The following is a 27,495-nucleotide window of genomic DNA, read 5'->3' as shown; positions in this document are numbered from 1 at the left end:
TACGGTACTAGTGGAAGAGGTAAGCCTCCCTGAATGGCTATCCTGATCTGTAATGGTGCATACTGACCTATATCCTGCATGTATGCTATTTCTAAAACTGGTGCTTCTAAGTTTGCTTCCAAGTCAGAGGTTTAATAAATACCAAGTGGGAAATGGTCAGAGTGGGCAATTTATGCTTTAGGGAGGTCTAGAGAGAATTTACACTCAAACATAGTTCACAAACAGTATATTTTATATATACAGATGATTAAGAGTAAAAAATGAATACAATCAGTCTGTGGGCAATAGGCATAGATTTCTCAACAAGGATAGCAGCCTCCATTCATAGCAGGCTACCAACTTTTAAAATGTTAGCTTTTAAGCGATTTAATAGTGGCCCTTTTCACATCTGGGTTTGTTCTAGGCCTTTTCCTCTTTCTTCCTCTTGAAGTTTCAACCAACTCCAGTCCAGAGCCTAAAAACAAAACAAGTGCTTATTGAGACACCTCATTCATAAAAACTGTGGCTTCCTGTCCAATTTCCTCCAAAGTATTTTTCAGCTCAGGTTAAATCCTTTCTTGTGTGACTATAAGCTAGTCTAAATAAGAGTGCTTTCTCGCTGGCTAGAAACAAGTTATTGGTGCTATCATATGGGGAAGGCCACCTACCTTTCAACCATCTAACATCAGGTGTCTGAGAGAGGGGCAATGCCACCCACTTTCAAACTGACCTGCAGGGACTGTACTGGCAAAGCATCAGTCTCTCCGCTCCCCTCGCCCCAGTCACTTTACAACAGAAAACATAAGATGTTACCATAAAGCTGTGCTCTTGATCCTTCATTGTGTGGTGCATCACATTCTCTAGCTGATTGCAGAGACTTCGAGATTCCATCAGTAACTCCTCACTAAAACAAATCAGAGAAGATTTTTAAGAATATCACAATAAAAGGAACTGGCATAAAGGAGGTCCATTTTTTCATCACGGCATACTTTTGCCAGGATTAGCAGAGCTGCTTCATGCCTTCACTAGGCTAGTGGGAACCTATTTTTGTTGTTTTGTTTTTAAAAAGTGAATCACAAACTGCTTTAACTGCCTTCAGTTTGACAGTTTGCTGTGTGACTAAAGGGGTGTTCTTCAAAGGAAGTGTAAAGTTTGCTCCCTTTGGCTGAGAACAGAAAATAAAAAGTGATACAGTGCATGTTTTAAAAATAATTCATTCCTTGCTTGAAAAAAAGCATGTACATTGCAATGCTGAACAGAGGAATGAATCTGTTTGTCTTTGAGAATGTTATCGGAAGCCAGTAAAGTATTTCCTTGTGAAGTCAGCCAGCTCCAACCAAGCATGCTACCATTCACACACCTTTCTTCTGTCATGAGTATCCATCACCGGTGTCAAGGTAATCTGTGACGAGTATTGCCTGCGAGTTGCAGCACATATGTAACATACAAAAATGCAACACAGGAACTTTAGACACATTTGTAAGATGACATGGTCTATGCGTGTGCAAGGGAAACAGCAAGGGAAAGTATTGCCCAGTTCAACTAACTGCAGACAAAAGGGTAATGCAGAAGAGGTACCTTCAATCTTTTCAGACCCAGTACCCACTTTTAATCCAAACATGCAGTTGGGGACCCAATTCTTACTCTTCTACCATATATTTGCATGAGGCTGCTGCCCTTGTTATGACCCACTGTGGATAATAATAATTTATTTTTATACCCCGCGCATCTGGCTGGGTTTCCCCAGCCACTCTGGGCGGCTTCCAACAGAATATTAAAATACAATAGTCTATTAAACATTAAAAGCTTCCCTAAACAGAGCTACCTTCAGATGTCTTCTAAAAGTCTGGTAGTTGTTTTTCTCTTTGACATCTGGTGGGAGGGCGTTCCACAGGGCGGGAGCCACCACTGAGAAGGCCCTCTGCCCGGTTCCCTGTAGCTTTGCTTCTTGCAGCGAGGGAACTGCCAGAAGGCCCTCGGCGCTGGACCTCAGGTGTCTGGGCAGAATGATGGGGGTGGAGACGCTCCTTCAGGTATACAGGGCCGAGGCTGTTTAGGGCTTTAAAGGTCAGCACCAACACTTTTAATTGTCCTCAGAAACATACTGGGAGCCAATGTAGGTCTTTCAAGACTGGTGTTATGTGGTCTCGGTGGCTGCTCCCAGTCACCAGTCTAGCTGCCACATTCTGGATCAGGCTGTGACACACTAGTGGTCCCAAGCCACCTGCTGAAGACTAGTGCAGAGGTAACCAATAACTATGAGAGCAAACCATTGCCTTAAATATTACCTTTTAATCCCAGGATCCTGTAAATTACTGTGCAGGGCTGGAACCTGCAATGAGAGTTGACCAGGATTACTAAGGCGTGATGCGCTTATGCTGTCTGGGCTCCCACTGACAGGCCCACGCACCTTGCTCTGCAGGAGAGGAAGAACACAGATCAAGTTTTCTATATGCAATATGAAGAAATACACTATTTTCATTTAAAGGCATTGCTGCCAGTGATTTCCAAACAGCTGTCAGGATCCCTGAAGAATATCAGTAATACAAAGTTCACAATGCAGGGGGCAGCAACAGGAAAAGACGGGGCATGCTCTAGGGGTTATACACTCAGTTAACGTGAGGCCCAACAAGTCTGGCCTAGAGCCCTCAGAATTTGTGAAGCCCACTGGTTTCTTAGCAGGCAAGATGATGGGGAAAGGGTTCTCAGAAGATTTTGAGAGTTGGGAGGGAGCCGTGGGCAGTTAATGCTACTTGATCTTCGCCAGATGGAGAAGAATCTGATGTTCCTAACCAGAAAAATATATTCCACTTTACTCACACAGGCAATTTTCAACAGGTTCCACAGCTCTTTCTGCCGTTTATCCTGAAGCTCAACAACCATTTTCTCATCCTCATTCATCAGGCTCATCACCTCGTCCACTTTAGGAAATAACTCCAGCGCCTTTTGCTTGCAGACAACTGTTTTACTGTAAAGAAGAGATAGCCTTCTAGTCACGTGTCATCAGCTCTACTAGCACAAGGAGAGGGGGAGAGACAGAGAACTCTGAGAGGTGCGGGACAAAGGCAGAGTTCCACTAAACAGTATTCCCAGTAACCAGGACAACCTCACTAGAGTGGGTCTTTGGGAGTCCTACCTGAGCTGAGCATAAAGGAGGCCGACTTTCTTTTCAAAGGTCTGGATTGCTTGCAGAAGTAGCCTCACGACTTCTTGGCTGTCTCCGCTAGTCCTTTGGTCTAGACAAAAAGTGTGCAGAATCAAGTGGCATGTTAGGCAGAGGGTGGGGGCAGGGGCGAGAAAGCTCCTCAAAGACATAAGAAAGGAAACAGCCCCCATTGCTGTGACTGTTGGGCAACAGGCAAAGGAATTAAAACCCTTGAACAGCTTCAGCAAGATTGGATCTATTCTGGTATAAATTAATACCCCTCTCTGGATTTGGCATCACTGCCACTAATGCAGATTAAAATCACCGCTCTATATTTGGCGGCAATCTTCAACATTGCTCAGTAAAACTTGGAGCCAACTGGTAACAGCTAGTTCAGCAGAGTGAAATGTGAATGGAATACCAAATGCTGTTGAAGTGGTTGCCAGAACGCAAGTCACTGCTCTTTAGTATTCATCCCTCACCATGTCCACAAAAAAGTGGGGCAAAAGCATGTTAAGGGGTAACAATCTTCTCATTATTAGTAACACACTATTCTGTGTTGTGTTTTGTACTACAAAAGTCTCAAAGGAGACGGGGTGGGGGACGTTGATGCTCAAAGAACGGGGACTGTAAACATGCATCTCCACAGCACTGTCAAGGAGCACAAGGTTGGGGGGAAACGGTGAGATGAGAAAGCAGTGCTAGCACATGGTCTTGCGGCAATTCCTCTCCTGTGTCCAGCTGTAGTCAGTTTCCTTTGGAACAGATCATGCCGCAACAAGATTCCTATGCTACAAAGGCTTTTTTTACCTCTTGGCTTTTCTCTCAGTCTCTGGTACAAGTCCTTTGCTTGTCCCTCTCTATAAAAGAAACAGAAAAGACAAATTTTCTCCAGCGCTTGTGAGTGTAGAAGCAAGCCCACCCCACCCAACACCATGTTCAGACCAACTGAGTGCTCAGCATGGTTCAACACCTTCTGCGTGGCTTTGGGCAAAAATGGCTCTCTTAGCCTGTTACCCTTCTGTAAGAAGTGAGAATCCTAGAGACTTACACACATTACAATTGGTAAAGCACTTTTAAGTTGCAATGGTAACTTCGAGCATAGCCCCTGTACAGCTTGCCCTTCTCTCCCGTAAATCCCATTTGGCTACAGTTCAATGTTCCACTTATTTAAATTATTTACAAAATAAAATTACTATAAAAACATCATTTAACAACAACTTAAAAGAACAAACAGAATACTAACATAACCACATCAGCCTTTCTTTTGACATGATTTTCCTCAGTGCCTCTCCTGCCCCCTTTTCTAGTACTCCCCTCTTATTGACAATGGCACTCTTCCGTATGGAGATGGAGGGGGGAACAAGGAGCAACTCGAATTCTGTGCCATATTATCTTGCAGCCTCTCAGTGGAGTAAATACAGATCTGCTGTTCATTTGCCAGTTTAGATTTAATCCCAAGGATTAACAAGACCCAGAAGATTCTTAATCTAAAATGCAAATTTCCTTAGCCAGCACAAGGTTCAGCTATACATTTCTTAGAATAAAGTGGAAAACCTATCCCTTACACTCCAAATGACCAGGAGGATGCTCTTTGATTGCTCCCCCTGCACACATGTAACTAGAAAGACTAGGCAAGAAGAAAAGTTCTGGCCAGTCTTCTTCATGATATGCTGTTGCTGGTTTTTTGGTGCATGGAGCTTTAGCTATCTGCAGCCTGAAATGGTGGAGTTCAGGTGAGACTCTGCTGAATGTATACAATGGAGGGAGAGAGATTAGCTTAGCCTCCCCCAGCCTGTTGTCTTCCAGATTTGGATAAGCTGCACCAGTCTTTTCAACCTGGCTACCTTGTGGGTTGGCGTGGACAGCAGTAGTCGTGGGCACCACCCGCATTTGTTGGGCACACAACCCCCCCCCCCAAAATATCTGCTGATCCCTGTGGATCAGATGAGGAGGCGAAAGTGATGGCCCCTCCCAGCACATCAAATGGCTGCTCTGATGGCTGTGGAAGGGGCAATTTGCCTCCTATAGTCATCAGGCTACTGGGGCCTGGGCAGGGCAGAGAGGTTTAAGCTGTGCCACCCACTCCAGCGTGGTGTGTACCTTATTTTTTTCTTTTCTGCCACCACTGACAAAATGGGTGGAGTCTTGATGGGCAGGGGGCATAAACATTTGCTTGTGGGGCTGGATCAGACCTGGCCGGGTTGGCTATAAGTGCAACCTAGAGAAAGGTAAGCACCAAAAAAACTAAAAATCAATTTTTAAAATAGGTATATTTAAGTGCTGTGCCACTGGATTCCGTGACTTAGGTGTGCCGAACTTTCTAAGTTTCCTATGCTGTCCTTTAAATATAGGGAAACCCAAATAAAAGCTATCATGTTTGTCGTGTTACACATGCGTATCTGACCTCTTCCCAGGGTACATGTCTATCAAACAAAGGAGGTGATTTTATGCTGCCCCAGGATGATGGATACTGGAGAAAATGGTATTTAGGAAAGGGCTAAAACAACCAAAGGCACTACAAGCAACTACTTACAGGGCGTCCAGAGAGCTCCCTTGTTTTGGGCCCTGTGGGATTCTCTGCAGGTCCACAATGTCTGTCTGTAGGGCCATCGTCTTCTTCACCAGCTGCTCAACTTCCTCCTCCTCGGGAGGCAGAGGAGGGGACAAGGAAAGGACATCATTTCCAGTAGCCTAGGCTGCAGGTAACCCAACTCTTTCCAGCCAGTCTTAAACAATCCCAGGGGCTTGCAGTCTTGAGCCCACCTGCTGACTCCTCAAGAGCAGCCTTCACCGATCTGGCACCCTCCAGATATTTTGGGCTACAACTGCCGTCAGCCCCAGCCATGACAGCAATGCTATTGGGGGTTGATGGGAATTGTAGTCCAAAACATCTGGAGGGTGCCAGGTTAGTGAAGGCTGCCTAAGATCCATCCAGGGGAAACAAATTTCAAAGCCAACCAACCAAGTAAAACAAACAAATATAAGATGTTTTGTTGCCACACTGTTAGCTTTTGGCCAACACACTGGAAGGTATAATTTTCAGAGCCTTTTGACAATACTTGAAGTTCTACCTCTGAAGCCAGCAAGACAGACAATTCTAGTACCTAAACCTAGCACTTCTCACCTGTGTGCTCCTCTTGCTGACAAGAAGGAAATTTGCATTCTGGCCTTCCTCTTCCGTCTTGCCCTCTGCAAAGAGGCTCATCTGGCCTGTACATTAACATCTTTAAGATGATCTGGAATGTTGTTTAAGGTCTTATTGCTGTTGGGTATCTTTTTGGGTATTTTTTTGGGTATCTTTTAAGCCAGATCAGTTTTAATTGTGATTGTGATTGTTATTTAGACTTAGCTGTTTGTTTCAAAAGTCTCTCTAAAAACCTTACCAGAAAAAGAGCCAAAAAGAGCATATCACAACCATCAGAATGGCCCATAAAAAGACCTAGCCAGACTTCAGCATCTTGGGGGATGTGACTGAACTAGTTCTAATGATTATTTTAAGTGGTTTGGCTGAAAGAGTTACATTTTTATATTGCTCATTTTTAACAGATAGTTATCACAGTTTATTCATTGCTTTCCCTGTTAAGTCACTTGTAACACAGTCCTCGTCAGTGGCCTTTGGTAAGCCCTCGCTCTCAGCTTCAGCTCTCCATCAACCATATGGGTGCAATGCCATATGCAATGCCAGGTCTTACAGGGCTGGGACAAGGATCACCAAGACAAGGTTTTTTAAAGATACTTGGAACACTTTAAAGCAGGGGTGGGGAGACATCAGGCTTGTTACTAGAACATCAAGATCCACCAACCAGAACCTGATGCAAAAGATGCACAATGAAGAGAGTTCTGAGCTCAGGAATTTACTGTATGTTCCAGAACAGGATGGAGCTCACAGTCTATACTGCCTGCTATCTACACTGTGGATGGCAGTGACTCTTGAGGGTTTGGGACAGGGTTCTCTGCCAGCCCTAACCAGAGACGCTATTCGAGATTGAATCTGAACCTTTGGCATGCAAACGAGATCCTCTACCATTGAGCTCCAGCCCCTCCCCAAGCTATTTTCATATCAAAGCTGCTTGCCTCAAAAGGTTTTCATTTCAGCAGTATAATTTAGGACAGGTAGGGGAGAGTCATTTTGCTGCTGCCATGGTTAAGCAACTGAGAGTCAGAAATGCATTCTGGTTTACTGCAAATCACTCATAGAGATCTAGCCTCTGCCCACCTCTGCTCTCAAGTACTTGTTATTGTTTATTGTTACTGGGTCCTCTTATCCTTCCTCCTCCTGTGACCACACAACTCTGTTAATCTCCAGCTAATTTTCTACCCCTTGCCCACAAGCTCTGAAAGAAACAAGGAACATATTGGGTTTATTCCTCGTCCATTAATCTGCTGCTTCCCAAAGTCCAACAATTCAGACAGGATTGCCAAGAAATTGATCCCAGGCACCTCACAGGTTATGGCCTGGCAACTCTAACCATCCTTTGCAAGGCAAAACACTCATCCAAGCAAAACAAGAGAGAAAAAAGTCCAAGCCTACCCGCCCACAGAGCTCCACAGTCTGCTCCATTTCCTTCCATGCAAGCAGCAGTTTCTCAGAAGCTGTAAAAAGAAAAGAGCTCTGGTTTTCAAGAGACCCTTCCTAGATCAGCAAAAGTATCCCTTTGAGCCTTCTCAAGGAGTCACCATAAACATTAGATGCTGTGGCTGGTGAAAACCAAGTCTGATGGGGGAATATGGGAATTTAGGGCAGGGCTGATGCAAGACATGGTTTACTGAAAAGAGGCACTACATTGCAGAACAACTCATTTTTACAGGAACCAATTTCTAAACTGAGCTAGGACTGAAGGGGTCTGTTGCTGTTCAGACTGAGGAGGAGGTGATTAGAGAGCTCTGACGTGCAATATAATAAAGGTGGGAAGTCCAAGATCAAAGGCCGTCCTAGAAGTCAACAGGAAGCCTTTGAGGCACCACAGACAAAAAAAAAGCTTGTGAAAGCAGGGAGCTGTCCAGGAGTATTCAGATTCTCATCAGACATTGAAAATGGGGTGGGAGCACATGGGGCACAACTCCTGTCACTGCAGGGAATGCGGGGGTGGGGGTAGAGAGCAGGCCAGGAACCGCTTTCCTCAACCAACGCCCAAGCTATGCAATAATACAGAGAAGAAGATAAACATGATTTCTTAAGCGTATAAAGCAAATAAGCACTATTAAAATTCTGTTGTTTGTTTAAATTCTCTCTCCCTTCAAGAATTCCCTGCACAAAAATATCCTGGCAGATGAAGGAGGAGAAGTTTAGCCTAACCCCCTGTCACCCAGCCCATGCTTTCTGGCCTGGGGAAGGATTCAGACTTGCTATCATTTCTTAGCAGTCTCTGGTGGTCCAGTCGAGGAAGAAGCGCAAAATGTGATATTGTAGGGAGCGTGACCTGGCATCAAGGCCCAGGGAAGAGGTCTGTCCTAGCAACTGCTTTCCTATCATTAAAAACAGCCAAACTCACTGATTCCAAATTCAGTTTGCTCATTGTACTTCTCCAAGTCAATCTGGATACTGGCTTTGAAGAAGTCCAGCTTTGCCTTCAGCTGCTGCGATAGGGAGGCCATCGTGTTCTTCATCTTGGAAAGGGTACTGTTGTGGCGCAGAAGGTTCCTCCTACAAAGCCAGGCAGAAAGAGAGAGAAAGAGTCGCCCCCTTGGAGGCCCAGCTGACCAGACCTTGTCGGCTCCCCTTTGCTTGGGCTCCACAGCCATCATCCCCACTCAGCGTCAGCACAATGCCATGGCACACCTTTTAACCAGTAGTTCTGTCTCAGTCTCAAAGACAGTATTGTAAATTTATATGTCTGTCTGTCTATAAATATTCCTGGGGTGGCTTGCTAACACTGCAGCGTATAATAATATAAACCAACAAAAAGCATTAAAAAACCAGCCAAGAAAAAACCAACAATAGAGACAGCATCAAACATTTACAGTCCGGATTAAACTAAAAATGCAAAAAGCCTTGGTCAATAAAACCTTGGCATAGAAAAAGCCAAAGAGGAGCCAAGCAGGAGCCTATTTCATATAATCTGTATTTAGTGTGGCATGCAATCCACACAGCTGGGGTACACAAATGTGGTTACTGAGGGCAAAAAATTAGCCCCTTGGTAATTTCCGTGTTTCTCCTTTCCTTTTTAAAGCAAGGCTTCCAGCCCCAAGAACTACAAGCATAAGCAGAACAACACCTGGGAGCCCTCTTGGGGTTTCAGAAGGCAGGCCTTCCAGCCATAGCCCCAGACTCTCTGCACCCTCTCACCCTGGGCTAGCATAAGAAAAATCAACTGGCCAAATAAATATAATGCAAATTTGCAGAAATGTTTAAGGCATTGGAACTGAAGCGTCTCTGGGCACAGAACAGGGAACATTTCCTTTGTGGTGCAGACTTCACTTAGGCTGCTCATAGAACAGGCCAGCGAGGTCTGAGCCCAGTGGACAGAACTGGCAGCCCCAAACGTAGCAGGATCCCATCACGCACATGGCTGCCCGCTGCCCATGCTGGAGCTGGTGGAAGTCCTCATTCAGTCTTCGGATGGTATGCCAGACCTGCCCCCACACTTTGCGCAGCTGGAGGAAGGAGAGGTTCTTTTTTGGATCTTGAACTGCAGAAGAAAGAAGAGAAGGATCGACAGGGAAGAGGGACACAAGTGGGGAAACCCAAACCCACAATTAGGATTTTGTATGCTTTACATGCCAAGTGCTGGTTTCGACAAAATTAGAATATATCTGGACTTTTTCAGGCTATCCCAGGACTTGACTGGTCTCTTAATTAGCTGGATGCTACAAAAAACTCTCTCAGGAGTCAAGTCAAATCCTCAGTTCTGCAACCAGCAAGCCAAAACTACTCCCTGACTTGTCTCTTTCAGCCCCTGCCTGCATGGTGAACCAAATAATTAATCTAGTCAATCATAGGCGTGGGTTCTACCGCTGCCACAGACATCAGTGGCAAAAATACCCACCTGTTGGCTCATCTCCCAGGAGATGCAGACACAACCAATGAATGAGAGAGCATCCATAGTCTGTGTCTTACACGGTCCACCTGCCTGTCATCACACAACTTACAAGTGTCCATTAGGTTTTGAGATACGGTAACTAACTTTGTCTACACAGGCAAGGCTCCTTATCTTGCCAGCATTTCCTGACTCTTTCAGTTCATTCCAACTTCTGCAGTAAAAATATCAAGGGCTGAATTAATTTGTTATCTCAGTCTTACTGATCAGTATAAACGATGTTTCAAAAAACCAAGCTGAGCTTGGGGCTCACATCCATCATGGGTCTGTGCACTTTAGAAAAATTCACTCCTTTTCTTGGGGAGTGAAAGACTCAGCTTCAAATTCCGCTTAGCCAGGAAGATCACTGGTGGCTTTGGGCAAGCCAATCCTCCTTAGGCTAAACTAGCTCACCAGGTAGCCAAGAAAATATACAAAAATATATTTCCTATGATGAAAAGCGTGTAATACAGAAATTGTGGAATGACACATCTAGAGGCTGCCACCGTGTCGCCTTGTGTTCAGTGTGGTATGTATTCTGCAATTCATGTATGTACAGAAACCTGAATTGTCATAGTATGGTGTCCTGACTTCTTAAAAAAAAATTTTTAAGGAAGTTCCTAGCCCATATGGTTGCAGAGATAAGCTTGAAAGTGTGTAAGCAAAACCAGGAAGAATCTCACCAGCCAGAGAAGACCTCAGCTGTATGAGGACTTCTAGTGGCTGGAGGAGTGCTCACTGCCCCTCCTTAGTCATGCCAGGTAAGGAAATATAAAACTATATGCTGCAAGTTTTTATGCCATAAATTGTTATTTTATGATACTTCATTTTCAACTGTATTTTATCATTTATGTTGTAACCAGAATAGAGAATGATATATTGGGCAGCTTTTTATAAATATAGCAAATAAAACAAGGTGCTTAATTTGTACATGTTACACGTTTCTTGAAGCAGAATTTGGGTTATTATTTTTGTAAGCACAGAGCACACATATATTTCCAATCAGTCACAAAGGCAGCAAGTATTCCTCACTATATATTCACCTCAAAACAATTAATTCCCCCCCCCCAAGTAGCACCAAAACACAGAAAAGGTTCTTACGAATACTGTTAATGCTTTCTGGATGAGGTCGGGGAGAGATCTGAGGCCTGTATGTAACTTTTCGGTTGTCGAACAGGAAGAAGAGGCCTGTGTCAGCAACTGTGGCATCATTTAGCTGCAAGGAAAAGGAAGCACGGATCCCTTATCGTGGGGCCTATAACTTGGAAACATCTCCTACAATCATGCCCTATCCAAAGGACTAAGAGCGGCCAACAGAAATAGGATATTAATAGCTAGTTCTCCAAAGGAGTCACTCAAAGTCATTCTCCCAAGTGTTCTATCTGAAAGAAATAACATTATGTAGGGAAAAGATGCAGTGTTCTTAATACAATGAGAAAATTAGTACCTCATTCATTGCTACACAAGTCCTGTTCCTCATCCCTCAAGCCTCTTCTGTTTCCCTTGTTATCGTTCCTTGAGTGGTTTTCCTTTGCTCACAAATTTACTCTCAACCAAACCATCTCCCACAAAAAGGGGAATCCATCCCCCTGCTTCTGCACTCCCCATCCCTTTAAAACAATGGCAATTCCTTCCAAGGCTTTGTAGTTAAGGTAAAGGACAAAACTGAAATTTCACTAGCTGGGAGTATTCCAAAAGCAACAGGAGCTAATTTGGTACCCATGGGTGAAAATGTTCTTGGACACACCTTGATGTCAGCCAGATACTGAGTGGCTGGTTTCTCAGAAAATAATGCCAACCCTCCTTCCTGAAGTAGCTCCTGCTCCTGCTCTGGGATGCCAGTATCTGCCTGGATCTTGGCTTTCACACTCTGCAAGGTCTCGTCCTCTGCCAGAGGATACACGTGCACAGTACCCGTTACCATGTCTAGGATCTGCACCAGCTGCAAAAGAAAAAAAAACCCCAAACAGAGAGAAACTGGAACCAGTACAGGACACATCCCAACTTGCTCCAGTTTGAGAATTTGTCCAGAAATAAAGGCCACCAATAGCAAGACCACCCTCTCTGCCAGAGTAAAAGAAAGGATAATAGGCCGGGGTAAATTCTGCTTCAGAGCAATTCAGATTCTGGGACTCCATGCATAGGGAATGTTTTTGGCACAAACAAGCCATTTCCCACCTGCATTCTGAGGCGATGCAACTATATGGAGCACAGCACCATATATTAATGTACATGACTTGTTTCTCTCCCCTTCTCTGCATCAGCCAGAAAACTAAATGTATCTTTGGACACTAAGTGGCTTATAGGGAAATTTCAAACCTACTTCAGCAAAGCTGTGAAACTGCCACTAAAATGTTTTCACACTTATCTATATATAAATATTTGTCATGCCTCTTTCCAAAGAAAATCTCTGATAAACGTATTGCACAGTAAAAACAAAAACAAACCTAATATTTGATACATTACTCTGTAATATAATATACTGAATACAGTAATGCAACTCTCTCAACAAATAAATTTTTAAAAGTTAATAAAAACTTGTCAGTTTAGCTAACTGGTGGCACTGAGTAAATAAAAATATCATTACCTTTCAAAAAACAGAAAATGCGTACGCACATAATTTATTTGAGCAATTATATAGTACGCTATATACTGTATCAAGCTCACACCAAGTGACGTAGATAATAATAGAGCTTCAGGCGGAATTTGAAACACTGAATGGATACAGACAAAAATAAGGCATGAGGGAAACTGAATCACCAAAATTTTGTGAAGAAAAGGCAAGAGTAAAACGAAAAGCTTTTAGGGCCTCCCTGAATGCCAACACTGAAGGAGCCAAATGAATATTCAGTGGAATAAAGTTCTGCAAGGCCATGACCTTGTCTTGGGTGCTCACCAACCAGCCAAATGGATGTCACCAGCAGAGACACAAGAAGGACCTCAAGCATAGATTTTGATTATGGGGTTTTATAGGAGTAGGAATTCTTTCGGTAATTCAGCTCTAAACCATTTATGGCCTTAAATGTTAACATCAGCTCTTCAAACTGGGAGTGCAGCAACAGCCAGTACAACTGGCACAAAAGTGGTGCCATGTGTGCAGAACTCCTGGTGCCCATTTTGCAGCAAGAGAAGTTTCTGTGCCACAACTGCTCCAATTAGCCACTTTAGATTATTCCCTATTTTTTGCAATGTCACACCTAAAGGAAATAAAGCGAAATCTACAGGCACCCCCCATTAATAACACTTACTTTTAAATTCAATATATCATCCAAAGCCTTGAAACAACCATTGGGGCCATATGTAGGGTCAGTGCCTCTCTGCCGCGCATGCCATTGGAGCATCAGCTGCAGCCATTTCTCCAGCCGCTCAGCCAAAACACTGAAGGAAAGCAGGAAAAAGAAAGCACTGGAATGAAGAAAGTGCTGAGGTGGGGGTGCAGGGGGATGAGTCAAACATTCTTTTCTGCAGAGAAGAGTCCTAAAAGTTATGTTTAAGAGACATAACATATTCTGCAGACTTGCTATTCTCTCTCCATGGTTCCATTCACGGGACCCTTAACTACAGGATGGATCCCATGTGATTCCCGCCTCCCCAATTCCCTCAAATTAACTAGTAAGCTTTTTTGGGGCAGGGATCCTTTCCCCCCACGAATGTTATTCAAAAATGAAGGTATGCATTGATGGTGGTATGTTTTAAATATAATTGTTGTTGGTTGCTGCATAAATTGCTAGATGTGGGGTTGGGAGCAAGGAAAACCCAAGTTAAAACCTCTGCTTAGCTACAAGACTCAATGGATGGCCTTGGACAAAACATTCACTCACCTAACTTGCCCCACAGGGAACAGAACCTCACCCTGAGCCACTTAGAGGGAGGGCAAGACTGAACTACAATAAATAAGCCAACTCTTCTTCCTATCATATCTCCTCTCAGTCTCCTCTTTTTCAGGCTGAACATACCCAGCTCCTTCAACTGTTCTTCCTAAGGCTTGGTTTCCACCCTTGATCATCTTGGTCACCTTCCTCTGCACATGCCCCAGCTTGTCAACATCCTTCTTAAATTGTGGTGCCCAGAATTGGACACAGTATTCCAGGTGTGGACAAGTGGGACTATTACTTCCCTTGATCTGGACACTATACTTCTGTATAGAATAGCATTCGCCTTTTTTGGCTCTAAATACACTCCTCAAGTCCTGGTTGACCAGTCATAAAATAAGAAGTGGAAGTTTCTTAACAACAACTCATTTGCATAAATTGCTGTCAGTTCATAACTGTGATTTGAGAGTTGCAGAACCAGAAACAAGGAAAGTCCCAGCCAGCCTGCAAAATGGGCACCCGAGTTTTCCTTGAGGTGTCAGTCGTTCCTTACCAGTTCAGATTGTTGGGGTGTGGCAGCTTGCTAGAAAATTTTACTTCTCCCGACAAGTCCTCATAGACAACAATATCCAGCTCACTTTTCTGCCGGACTTTTGCATGCCTAAGAAGAAACACACATTGGGTGGGTTCAGACTTTAGCTTACCCTTATAACTGCACCAAGGCCTTTTGCTACAGCAGAGGAAGAATTTAGGAGCTTTCAGTTCCATTTTAAATTAATCACAGCTTGCAGTGTCATCCAAACCCACACAAATTGGTTAACTGAAACATGCCAACATGAAACCAGAGTTTATGAGGATGGCCTACCTCAACCAGCCATACTAAACATTAACCAATTTGCCTGGAAGCAAAGGCAAGCTGTGGTGAAGCTAAAATGGAAGCAAAAGCTTTCAGACTGCTCCTTGTGGCCACTCCAGAGGAAACGGGAGGGAGTGGAAGAGCCCAGAGCTCACCAAGCCCTTTCTGGTCACGCTAAGCCATACCTTGACCCCAGAAGTCCAAGCAGTGGTGTCTTCCAGATTGGATCACTACAGGGCCCTCTATGTGGTGATGAGGAAGCTGCAATTATTTCAGAATGCTGCGGCACAATTGTTGACAGGACTGAGGCCTTGTCAAAATACTACAGCTCTGCTCAGAAGTCTGCACTGAGTGCCCATTTGCTACTGGGCCAAGTTCAATGAGTCACTTTTAGCATATAAAGCCCTTAACAGCTCGGCACCCGTTTACTCGTGGGATTGCCTGACTCTTCATGTGCCCACTTGACTGCTCCGATCTGCAGAACTAGCACTGCTGCAGCTACCAAATAATATCCATTCTGCATTTTTGTGTGGCAGCACTTGAGAGTCGGCCGCTCCCTGTCTCCTCCTGCCACCAGGCCTGTGTCTTCACTGCACTTCTTCCAGCACCTGCTTCAAACATTTTTTTCATCAAGCCATCCAGACACGTAAAAGCTACATGTGTTTTAATCTGTTTTTAGCTTACTGTTGATTTTCAGTAGTTCTGAATGTTTTCTAAATATCTATTTTCAGCGGTCTTTTATTGACAATTGCGATGTTTTATTTTTTGGAAACCACTTTGAGGTTTTGTTACAATCAAACAGTATGTGCGTTAATGAAATAAATACATCTAAACACACTCATTACCACACAGAGAATTGTCTCTGAGGACTGTGTCTAAGAACTGGAGGAAAAGTTCTCTCCGTCTGAAGCCAATGGTGCTGTGCAGAAGACCACCTGCCTTGGCACCTGCAACATAATGAACACCCTTCTCTCCAGCCTCTGGAGTAGATTTTCAGCTTAAAAAACCAAGACTGTTCGGATTCTGTTTTGTTCTTCATCAGACACCATATGATTGTACAATTATACATTTAAACCATGGATGGGGAACCTGTGGTCCTCCAGGTGTGTTGAACTATAACTCCCATCAGCTCCTGCCTCCAACGGCACCTGGAGGGCCACAGTTTAAATCAGAAGTCGCAAATGTAATAGTGAATAAAACCAGTATGGCAAGAAGAAAGAAGACATCCACCAGAGACAGGCAGGATAGCCAAACAGGTGAGGAAATCTTGGTTGCTGCCAAGACATGTTATTTGAAGCTGGAGCCAGGCTCACCTCTCAGATGCAAAATGTGCCTCTTTTTATACTCTGCTATAGAAATTATTAAGTTATTTCTTACAGGTCACCCTGATCAGCATTAACTCCTCCTCTCACCTCCCTGCCAAGAAAAATACTGACCGTTGTATTCTCAGTTTTCAAGTGAAAAGGACATTTCCTAAGAACCTCACAATGGAGCCAGAGTTACTCACCATTGCACTGGCTGCCAGGAGGGAAGAAAAGGTCGGAAGCCTGTGATACACTCAAAGGCCAATGTGCCAAAGCTCCAGTAATCCACAGTCACTGTGTATTTCTGCTGCTCCAGAAGTTCCGGGGCCTGAAACATTGAGAACCAGGAAAAGGCTAGCAGTGCAATCCTTTACCTGTCTACTCAGAAGCAAACCCCTTTGAGTCCAATGAGACTCACTCCTAGGTGGAATGCAATCCTACACCCCACAAGCTCCCAGCTTCCTAAAAAGGCTCCCTCGAACCAAGGGAGAACTTGAGATATGATCCCTTCCCTCTACTTCCTTAAGACAGATTTTACTTAAAATAGAATTTTAAATAAATTTTAAAACAGCAATGGCCAGGCTGAGGACTAGAGACAGGAAGGACTCCATGACACAATGTAAACCTGTTGTGGAATTCACTAACACAAGATGCGGCGATAGATACTAGCTTGGACAGATTTCTTTTGTAAAAAACACAAAAAATCCTATTCTTCTTATTAATTACATTTATATATCACCCTTTATCCAAGGATCACAGTATAAAAATGGGTTCATATCGGTTCAAGGTCTGTCACTGGCTACTGGCCATGAGAGCAAAATGGAACTGCCATGTATAGAGAGGCAATATACCTCTAAGGATCAGATCCTGGGGACAAACAGTACTGAAAGGCCATCACCTCCCTTGTCCCACTTAGAAGTGTCCAGATGGACCCTTGGTCGGACCCAGGAAAGCAACATTTTTGCAACTCATTTGAAATGCTTCTTCGGGATACTGGCTTTGGCTTCCTGGTTCCTAACAGCTCAGCTTCCCATCCATTTGTTGCCGCTTTAATGTGCTGCTTCCACTCCTCCTGCCTAATTGTGCCCTCCTGGGTGCAAGCACGCTATTTGCACTTGCAAATCCTTACCAGATACTGCAATGTCCCAACGAAGGAAGTGCAAAGGCTGCCTTGATCCAGCTCTTTGGCATACCCCAAATCAATGATCTTGTGTATTAGCTGAGAGAAAGCAGAGAGGGTAGTTGTGGTAAACAGAACTAGAACCTGAGAGCTTTGGCAAAAACCAACACCCAAATGGCTGATAAATATATAGCACAAGCACAGAGTTGGATCAGCTCTGGACCCAGCACAATATCCCATTCATCCTATCTCTGTGCTTGGAAGAATCAAGGACTGTGAAAGTATTGTTAAGTAGCGTGATCACGTCTGGAGGGGGTTCCAAAAAAACAGCCCCCCCTTCAGAGCTGAAAGGGACTAAGCCCTACAGCCGACAACTTTCCCAAACAGAAAAGCACCTGCCACAGCCCACCATATACCAGACCTCACGATTCACACCAGAGTGCCACAACCAGAGAGCAGCTGCACTGCAAAGGGATGTCTGCACATCAACAAATTCAAAGTGATTTAGAATCATAGAATAGAATCATAGAGTTGGAAGAGACCACAAGGGCCATCGAGTCCAACCCCCTGCCAAGCAGGAAACACCATCAGAGCACTCCTGACATATGGTTGTCAAGCCTCTGCTTAAAGACCTCCAAAGAAGGAGACTCCACCACACTCCTTGGCAGCAAATTCCACTGTTGAACAGCTCTTACTGTCAGGAAGTTCTTCCTAATGTTTAGGTGGAATCTTCTTTCTTGTAGTTTGGATCCATTGCTCCGTGTCCGCTTCTCTGGAGCAGCAGAAAACAACCTTTCTCCCTCCTCTATGTGACATCCTTTTATATATTTGAACATGGCTATCATATCACCCCTTAACCTCCTCTTCTCCAGGCTAAACATGCCCAGCTCCCTTAGCCGTTCCTCATAAGGCATCGTTTCCAGGCCTTGGACCATTTTGGTTGCCCTCCTCTGGACACGTTCCAGTTTGTCAGTGTCCTTCTTGAACTGTGGTGCCCAGAACTGGACACAGTACTCCAGGTGAGGTCTGACCAGAGCAGAATACAGTGGCACTATTACTTCCCTTGATCTAGATGCTATACTCCTATTGATGCAGCCCAGAATTGCATTGGCTTTTTTAGCTGCCGCGTCACACTGTTGGCTCATGTCAAGTTTGTGGTCAACCAAGACTCCTAGATCCTTTTCACATGTACTGCTCTCAAGCCAGGTGTCACCCATCTTGTATTTGTGCCTCTCATTTTTTTTGCCCAAGTGCAATACTTTACATTTCTCCCTGTTAAAATTCATCTTGTTTGTTTTGGCCCAGTTCTCTAATCTGTCAAGGTCGTTTTGAAGTGTGATCCTGTCCTCTGGGGTGTTAGCCACCCCTCCCAGTTTGGTGTCATCTGCAAATTTGATCAGGATGCCCTTGAGTCCATCATCCAAGTTTGAGCAAGACCACCAGAACATGCTGCAGGAAAGCAACTCACATCACTACAAACCTCCCGCCAGTTTAGTCTTTTCTTTTGTAAGTAAATATGCTAGATCAGTATCTTAGCTGAAGCACACCCAACCCCTATTCACTGAGTCTTCTCAAACAGCGCCTTTGGCAGGAGGGATACAACTCTGCCCAGCACCCTGCCTTAGTGGTGACAGGTGGGGAAGCTTAACAGAAGAGCATCACCCACCCTCTCTTTTCCTTGTTGAAGGACAATGTTTTCTGGTTTCAGGTCTCTATGGATGATCCTGTTCTCGTGAAGGTATCTGAGAGCAGAGGCTGAGACGGAAGGGGGGTGGAGAAAGAGGGAAAGAGAGAGGAATGTATTGTCATGACCAAAATCTATCCGTATGAATCAATTAGTGCATTCTGTTGTTAACTCAGAAAAGCAGCAGCGGCACTGTATAGGCTCAGAGCCAGTGCCGGATTTACGTATAAGCTAAACAAGCTATAGCTTAGGGCCCCACTCCCTTGGAGGTCCCCAAAAAATTAAAGGAAAAAAAACCTGGATGTGCATTTCCAAAATATATGGTAAAAAACAAATAAAATAAAACCTACATACAGCAACAGTGGCAAATGGCTTTAGATACCTATTAGGTCCATAAATTACCATAGAGCATATATTCAACACAAAAAACAGACAATTTGTTTTTGACAAAGGACAGCTGGACATATAAAGGGCCCCATTACCTTCAGTAGCTTAGGGCCTCATCAAACCTCAATCTGGCCCTGCTCAGAGCACCAGAAGTGCAGCGTCTGTCATTAGAAGTAGAGCAGCAGAGTTCACGTGTAGCAGCAAGAACACACAAGCACAAGGTGCAGTAGTCTAACAGCTGGGGCCATCCAGACCAGCTGCTAGAGCACATTTCTCCTGAGAATCTGTTTTGCCCTGCCCTGATTTCTAACTCCTACTCTAGCCAAGGGATAGAAGAAAAAGCCCTTGCATGTATGAGAATATACTTTTTTTTGATAAGGACATATTCAAAAGATGAGATAGTACCCGAGACATAAAATCTGATAGGCATCTGCAACCACACCACCTAGGGGGCACCAAATCCTCATTGAAATGAGGAGTTCTTGCACACACCTGTTCATTTCAGTGCGCTTGTTCCCTGACAGGTGTTTGCATCTCACTATGCTGTCCTTAAGGTAAAGGTAAAGGGACCCCTGACCATTAGGTCCAGTCGTGACCGACTGGCCGAGGGAGCCGGCGTGCAGCTTCCGGGTTATGCGGCCAGCATGACTAAGCCGCTTCTGGCGAACCAGAGCAGCACACAGAAACGCCGTTTACCTTCCCGCCGGAGCGGTACCTATTATATACTTGCACTTTGACGTGCTTTCAAATTGCTAGGTTGGCAGGAGCAGGGACCGAGCAATGGGCGCTCACCCCGTCGCGGGGATTCAAACTGCCGACCTTCTGATCGTCAAGTCCTAGGCTCTGTGGTTTAGCCCACAGCGCCACCCGCGTCCCGATATGCTGTCCTTAATTCCACTCAAAACCCACCATCTGAGGCTCGTTCCCTCCCCACAGGGCCACCCCTGGTCACTTACCAATGTCTGACAGCAAGATAAGGATAGCTCTCTCCCGCAGGCCACAGCAGTTCTCAAGCTGATTCAGGTGCTGAAAGGTGTAACAAGAGGACATGAGAAAGGTTTCTGTTGAGCTTCCATATGTGTTAACCATTATGTGGTTAAACGGTTTTTTAAAAAAACCCAATTTAGACTGAGTTTTAGCACACACGAAAAACTTAAAACAAATCCTTATTTCTTTTTTTAAAAAAATAATGTTTATTAACCGACCAATCACATCAAATCAAACCAAATTACATAAATTCCAAATTACAAAGCCGAATTTTAAATTTTTGTTGGGGGTACCCATATTTCAAGTTCCGAAGGGGATCCAATCATCTTCTTGCTGCTGCTTTAATGTCCACAAATCTGTCCATATGATGTTCACAATACTGTCCAGTCCTTTCTTATTGTTTTCCACATCTCCTCTTGTTATTATCATATATTTTTCCTTTCTTTTTGTGACCTCTGATGCTCTCCAAAGCGGATTAAAACAAGTTGTAATCCTGTGTGGATATTTTTATTCATCCAAGAACCATATTCAGACGGTTTCCGTATATCATCACTTCTATAAATAAAAACAGTCTTACCGTCGTTAATCTCCACAAGTCTGTCGCCTTTCTCCCAACCTCTGAGGAGGTTATCCAGGAATGCAGTCCGAAAACAAATCCATTCCTCCTCCTGGTTGTAAATCCTTCGACAAAGCCTGGCAAGATGGCGACTGTTTTTATTGCTGCGTCACTCCAAAAGCTCTTATTCTTTACTCAATCTCCATAAAACATACTTTTGGTTAAAGTTCATTTCCACACAGTCCTTAAACATCCTGCTTAGGTCAGTTAGCCGATGGATCCAGTATGAGGAGGGGTTCTTGGTTAATCACATAGAAGAAAAGAAAAAAAGTCCCCCCCCATCCAGTTCCGCTGCTGACATACCCAGCCTTTAATGTGTCTTCTCCATGAAATATTCCTGTTACTCTGACCCGTCGCTCTTCTTTCACAGAGGTCCCTTCAGTTAGCAGTCTTCACTCCCCTTCTTCACTTGAAATGTGTGCATTTGCTTCTTCCAAATTAATTATTACAAATTGCTGCAGCTAGTGGCGCGATCAGGGACACCGTCGAGGAGAGCCGGAGTCCACACAAGGGCATTCTACCTAGTGCCCTCACCCCCTTCTTTCGAATCTGGGGGTGATTTATGGGCACAGCAGGCAAGGGCAGTGTTCCCCATATCCTTGGGGCAACAAGGGAGGCTGCATACTCCCATAGCAAGCCTCTTAATTACCTCGTGTGGGTCGGAGAGATGGTATTGTCAGCCACCTTCCAATGCGCCCCCTAGTGGCCCCCCAACAAATCCTTATTTATTGATGAATAGCCTTTGGACTACAATGTAACTTAAATAGAAACTCTCTTTAGAGAAAAATTTCCTCCAAAAGCATTTTATTTTTAAAAAATCTGATTTAAATCAAGAAAATCTGATTTAAATAAAAAAATCCATTTTTAAAAAGTTATTGATTTTTATCCACCCTGATGGGGATTGTACCTGAGGCATTGGGATTATCAATCAATCAATCAATCAATCAATCTTTATTACGGTCCAGAGACCCAACAAATCATTACAAATCAATACACAATTCATACAGCCTACCTCCAGGTTAAACAAGCATTTTGTTTAGAATATAGGGCTCATTTGTTCTTGCAAGCATAAAAACTTTGCCACTGCTAACGTTCTAGCATATGTCCGGTCTTCCAGTAGGAACCTGACATAGTGAGCCTCTGATTTTCCCGGGAAAGGTACCAGCAAGGGTGATATCAGTTCAGCCCTGGCCTGCTCATATTTTGCACAATGGAACAAAATATGTTTCATGGAATCGATGTCTTGAGCACATGAGCGAAGTCTGTCCTGGTAGGGAACTCCTCTCAACCTGCCATCCAACACTGCAGAGGGAAAGACATTTAGTCTGGCTTTGGTGAAAAGCCTTCGGTAGTTTGGTACTGTCAGATTTTTAATGTAAGATGTTGACTTAAAGACATACCCATATTGAACTCCTACTGCCAGCAGACTACAGACTGCGTGTGATCAAGATCGCAAGTCACTGTGTGCATTATCCCATAATCTTTGCTTTAAAATCTTTTGGGCGCCTTCATAGCCCAGGTAATACAGTTGGGGGGGGGGGAGAGAGACCAATAGAGGTGGCTTTTTTAGCCATGGTTTTCTGCCATTTGCTGACAAATTCCTCATTGGTCAGGTGTTGGTACAAACCCTTCCCTAGGTTAAACACTGAAATCCTGAGCCAATATTTTAGGGCAGCCCACCACGCTTTAGTTGAAATTGGGCATTCACCAGCTTCTAACGGAGGACGGAGTTGGGGACGCAGTTAGGTACCTGCAGCAGAGATCGTAGAAATTTTACCTGAAAGCCATCTAGCTTTGGCAGGTCCCCATTATGCCAGACATTTGCTGCATACAGGAGTTGGGAAACAGGCTTTGTGTTGAAAAACCTTAAGGCTGCTGGAACATATTTGCCGCCCTTTGTGAAGAAGAATCTGAGTATGGCTAGCTTTGTAATCTCCGCCTTTTGAAGGGAGGTTTGCCGATGGTGTTTCCAAGATCCTGTATGATGGAATGTGAGTCCTAGGTAACTGAAGTATTTTACCTGTTCAAGGTTATGGCCATCCAGCACCCATTTAGACCGGGAAAATCTTCTTTTGAAGACTAAAATTTTAGATTTTTCATAATTAATGGATAAACCATTTCCAGGACAGTAATCAGATAATTTCCTCAGCAGATAATTCAAACCCGGTCTGGAACGTGAGATGATGGCCGCGTCATCAGCACCACGCTCTAGCCAACTGAGCTATCCTGAAGGCACAATATCTCCACATCAGGGAAAAGAACATACTTTTCAAATACAGATAGGTAGCCGTGTTGGTCTGCCATAGTCAAAACAAAAAAAATTCCTTCCAGTAGCACCTTAAAGACCAACTAAGTTAGTTCTTGGTATGAGCTTTCGTGTGCATGCACACTTCTTCAGATAAGTGTGCATGCACACGAAAGCTCATACCAAGAACAAACTTAGTTGGTCTTTAAGGTGCTACTGGAAGGAAATTTTTTTGTTTACACTTTTCAAAGTAGCTTTCCACAGAGAAATTGATATAGTGGAACTTTCACTCATGCTATCCTTCACCTGCATTCTTAAGTAATGTAAGTAGAATAATATAAATTTAGACATTTAGGATTTTAATGCAACAATTAACATATTTGCCTCTTTCCCCATAAGAACATAAGAGCAGTCCTTCTGGCATCCTGTTTTCCCCCGTTTCTCTACCCTCCGGCAGAAACCAACCACATATTTCTAGCAACCTTCTCTGGGAGCAAGACGGCAACAGCAGCAGGAAGGTATTCAAGCAGAATTCACAAAAAGTGTCCTGCTGGATCAGGCAGACGGCCCATTTGGGCCAGCCTTCTGTTCTCCTGCAGCCACCAACCAAATGCCTCTAGAAGCCTGCAAGCCGGACCTGAGTGCAGCAGCAGCTCCCCCCACTTGTGACTCCCAGGAATGCTCAGGGCCTCCTGCTTCCTCCCGACAGTGGAGGAAGTCTTGACCACCTGCCTCTCCACTATCCAGGCCTCAATGGGCATTCAAGCATAAAACAGCACCAACACTCTATCCCTGCTCTCAAGGGCTTTGGAACTAGCCTGTCATTGCTGCCTGCAGATACTCGTACCTTGTATGTAAGCTTAATAATAAATATCTCTTAAATGATAACTTCAGAAGAAACCACTAATGGGTGGCACATTATTTGAGAAGAATGAAGCTCCTCCCTCTGTGCCATAAACTCAGGCAAAGCCCTCACTATGACTGGGAATACAGAGCAGCCATTTGATTAAACCCAGTCCATTTTCTCAGTCTCCCCCCCTTTCCGCCCCTCACTCACCCTCCTGAGATCTCCTCCCTGGCAGTACTCCATAGCCAGCAATGGCAAGTCATTCAGGGCAAGGTTTTGCATCCCTTCTGGGACATCCCGGGCAGCCACCACATTGGGGTGGTTTAGCCTGAGGAAAAGAAAACACAGTAAGATCTCAGGTGGATCTCTCACTTTACCTTTAAGCAATGGCTTTCTAAGTTTCTGAGAAACACTTTCTACATTGGCCTGTCTTGCTATGCAATTCCTGAAGGTCCACCATGAAACGAGTGTAGAAACAGATTCTGGAGCATATTCTTCAGAACAGGTCATCCTGCTGGGCCCCACAATCCCCCCATGTGAACTGACAGTGTGCTCTAAAACATTCTCCTGGAGCTTCATGTTGCCGGAGGTGGGTTTTTTTTAGCTTTTTAAAATCAATGTCCTTACCATTCTCATCAAGAAGACAAAAACATGAAAGAAGATTCTGCATATTAAACTCTTTGGAGGAAGCATCGTGTTGAGCAGAGTCCCTCTGGGGCCTGCTGTCACTGTCAGCTGACTGGTACTGACAGCAAACGTCACTTGCCACTTTAAGGCTCCTGGCTGTCCTTTGCAGTGTGTCTCTACCTGTGCTTCCCTTAATGCCACATATGGCTTGGGCAGGTGGGCACAGTTTGGGGGAAATGGCCTTGTGGACCAGACTGGGACCTGTGCAGGGCCTGATTTGGCCTGTGGACCAGAAGTTCCCCATCCTCACTTGGAAAACCAAAGCCTGGCTTAATGGGTTAATGCTGCCACACCTTCCTTCTCAAGATGGGGCAAACTAAAAGATAACTCTGTAAATAGACAGGATTAAAATCCTGGTGCTAAATGCATTTACTAGAAGGCAAAGTTCACTGCCCATGATATTTACACAAGCCGCACATTTTCCAATACTGCTCACCGTTTCATGATTTGTATTTCTAAGCACCATCTTTCTCTGTTCCGTGGGCTGAGCTCCTGACGACACTGTTTGATAGCAATTTCTTCCCCACTCTCCTGTTAAAAAAGGGTGAGTTTATTCATGTGAACCAAGTGCTCTGACCTTCAAACTCTCAGAACCCTGACAGTGTTAGTACTGCTGCAGATGCAAAATTCCTATGCCATTCTTATATGAATCTGAGGAGAAGAAGAAGAAGAAGAAGAAGAAGAAGAAGAAGAAGAAGAAGAGGAAGAGTTTGGGTTTGATATCCCGCCTTTCACTCCCTTTAAGGAATCTCAAAGCGGCTAGCATTCTCCTTTCCCTTCCTCCCCCACAACAAACACTCTGTGAGGTGAGTGGGGCTGAGAGACTTCAGAGAAGTGTGACTGGCCCAAGGTCACCCAGCAGCTGCAGGTGGAGGAGCGGGGAAGCGAACCCGGTTCCCCAGATTATGAGACTACCGCTCTTAACCACTACACCACACTGGCTCTCTGAGGAGAAAACCAAGTGCAGACTCTATCAGGATTATTTTACAAACGGCCCTTTTGTTGTGTATGCACACACACAAGTTACTGAAGCCAATCTACTCAGTAATAAATCTGCCAACTGTTGGTCAATTTACTAACTTGCCCTGTTTCAGAAGCCAGTGCTGGAGCAGTTATTGCAGAGATAATGAACAGAACAGAGACTCAGAGCAGTTAGGAAAGAGCCAACAGCACTGGACATTGTTTGGCATAGAGTTATGTGTGGAATGAGCACAGAGGTGTGTGAATCTGTAAATGAGGGTGGTATGCTCCCTGTACGTCCTTTGGCAATCCCATGCGTAGAAGATTGGCTTCAGCTCCGTGGTGCAGCAGCTGCCTTGCATGCAGAATGTCCCTGGTTTGATCCCCGGCATCTCCAGACAGAGCTGGGAAGGAGGCTCTGGTCTCCAGCCCTGAAGAGCGGCTGCCACTCAAGCGCCACAGAGCCAGGCAGACCAATACTCCGACTTGGTGCAGGGCAGCTTCCTGTGTTTGATGTACCATCTATCTGCAGCCGGGGTTTTTTTATTAAAACATCCTATGTGGAAATACCTTGCAGGGAGAAATGTTGCCATGTGAAAGATCTCCTAAAACTCCAAGAGTCCACACACTCAGGATCCACACTCAGGGGACCTTGGATGTCTTGGCACAGCAGCGCCGCCCTAAGAGCGCAAGTGGAGGCAATGGCGCCTTCAAGGGCCACCTGTCCATTTCATCGGACCCAGGACATAACTGTGGATCACACAGCACACATCGGGCCAAGCTGACTCTTTTTCATATATATATCTGGAGTTTACCGAGGTGGCCTCCTGCCGGGGGGGGGGAGGGGGAGGCTGCCACGGAAAGCAAGCGGGAGGCGAAGCGGCAGAGCTAAGTCTTTTCCTTTCCCGCCTTCCCAGGGGCTGTTTCTAAAGGCGGGCCTGGACGCGGGCGCCGGACTTCAGAAGCGGCTCCCGGAGGCCTCCGAGGCTCCCCTTCTCCGCGTCGCAGGCCCGAGAGCCGCGCGCGGGGTGCACGTGTGAATGCGCGGGCGCCTCTTCCCCTCACCTGGTTCTGCCAGCGGAGGACGTTGCCGAAGCCTCCGGTGCCCAGGCGCTCGCGCATCTCCCAGGGTCCGCAGCTGCCCGGGGGCTGCAGAGGCGGCGCCATGGCGGCCCAGGCCTCCCTCCTTCCCGCCGGGCCTTCCTTCTCGGGCTCCGCCGCGGCTTCCGCCTTGGCCGAGAGGCGCCAGGAGGCGGGCCGGGCCGGCGCTTAAAGGGGCGGAGGGAAGGAGGGCTTCGCCGCCACCCCAAAGGGGCCGGGGAGAGCAGAAACAAAGAAAGAACACAAACGAGAAAACAGAATGCGATTCAAATGCCTGCTGGGATTTAAGAAAGAAAGGCATCGATCTTCGGTCGGCAGGGAGGGCCCGTCCCTAAAACTGGGCGCCCCTCCCCGCCCAGCACGGGCTTCATCTGCCGCAGACCCCGGGACGGGACGGGACGGGACGGGACGCAGCCAGGCGGCTCCCTCTGTTCCTCTGCATGGAACTGCAGACTTCCTGGGCAGCCAGCCGGGGACAGAGAGCCACCAACTCCGCTCTCAGCAAGTTGGCCTGCACTTGCAGGCATGGAGAGGAGTACAGCTCGGCTCCCCGTCAGCCTCCAGGAATCCCAGGAATTTATCTAATTAGCTGGCCACTTGTGAAAGGAAAGCAACACCCTTTGGCTTCGGCTGGCATTTGCAGAACCTTCCAAGGGAGACAAGAATGCATCACAGAAAGAAGCAACAGACAGCAATGGTAGCCTGGCGGGGGGGGGGGGCATCTCCTCAATACCCAACGTATTTTG

At 45.3% G+C, this 27,495-nt stretch overlaps 1 protein-coding gene and 1 long non-coding RNA gene across 4 annotated transcripts; one reads left to right on the top strand and one right to left on the bottom strand.

The window, feature by feature from the left end:
• Positions 1 to 211: 211 nt before the first annotated feature.
• On the bottom strand, positions 212 to 27,327 carry IKBKB (inhibitor of nuclear factor kappa B kinase subunit beta). Of its 3 annotated transcripts, none has more exons than XM_083753242.1 (21): positions 26,714 to 27,327; positions 25,125 to 25,219; positions 24,212 to 24,329; positions 20,263 to 20,332; positions 18,902 to 18,990; positions 17,245 to 17,334; positions 16,319 to 16,443; positions 14,509 to 14,616; positions 13,392 to 13,521; positions 11,891 to 12,085; positions 11,245 to 11,359; positions 9,633 to 9,756; positions 8,620 to 8,771; positions 7,659 to 7,720; positions 5,661 to 5,770; positions 3,935 to 3,984; positions 3,116 to 3,215; positions 2,800 to 2,947; positions 2,268 to 2,395; positions 793 to 883; positions 212 to 454 (listed from the first exon to the last, which is right to left on the bottom strand). In XM_083753242.1, the coding sequence occupies exons 1-21, from the start codon at positions 26,813 to 26,815 to the stop codon at positions 383 to 385; spliced, it is 2,274 nt and encodes a 757-aa protein (XP_083609368.1). In that variant the 5' UTR covers positions 26,816 to 27,327; the 3' UTR covers positions 212 to 382. The 3 variants fall into 3 exon arrangements, with proteins under 3 accessions (XP_083609368.1, XP_083609369.1, XP_083609367.1); XM_083753243.1 differs by having other exon boundaries at positions 2,268 to 2,311; positions 26,714 to 26,894; XM_083753241.1 differs by having other exon boundaries at positions 425 to 883; positions 26,714 to 26,894.
• On the top strand, positions 5,873 to 8,560 carry LOC310851255. The gene is made up of 2 exons (XR_014567656.1): positions 5,873 to 7,240; positions 8,370 to 8,560. It is a non-coding gene; the product is annotated as an uncharacterized lncRNA (long non-coding RNA).
• Positions 27,328 to 27,495: the final 168 nt, after the last annotated feature.

The sequence above is a fragment of the Podarcis gaigeae genome (genome assembly GCF_964106915.1).
Source record: "Podarcis gaigeae genome assembly, chromosome: 8".
Taxonomy (NCBI): domain Eukaryota; kingdom Metazoa; phylum Chordata; class Lepidosauria; order Squamata; family Lacertidae; genus Podarcis; species Podarcis gaigeae.
Note: the sequence above shows the minus strand (reverse complement) of the source record. Positions and strands in the feature narration are given on the sequence as shown.

Coding starts and splice junctions, on each gene's coding strand:
- IKBKB (XM_083753241.1), bottom strand. CDS start 26,815: ATGGCGCCGCCTCTGCAGCCCCCGGGCAGCTGCGGACCCTGGGAGATG. Junction 18,991..20,262: donor TATCTTGCTGTCAGACATTG/GTAAGTGACCAG, acceptor CTTCCGTCTCAG/CCTCTGCTCTCAGATACCTT. Junction 13,522..14,508: donor CACCCCAACAATCTGAACTG/GTAAGGAACGAC, acceptor GCTTTCCTTCAG/TGTTTTGGCTGAGCGGCTGG.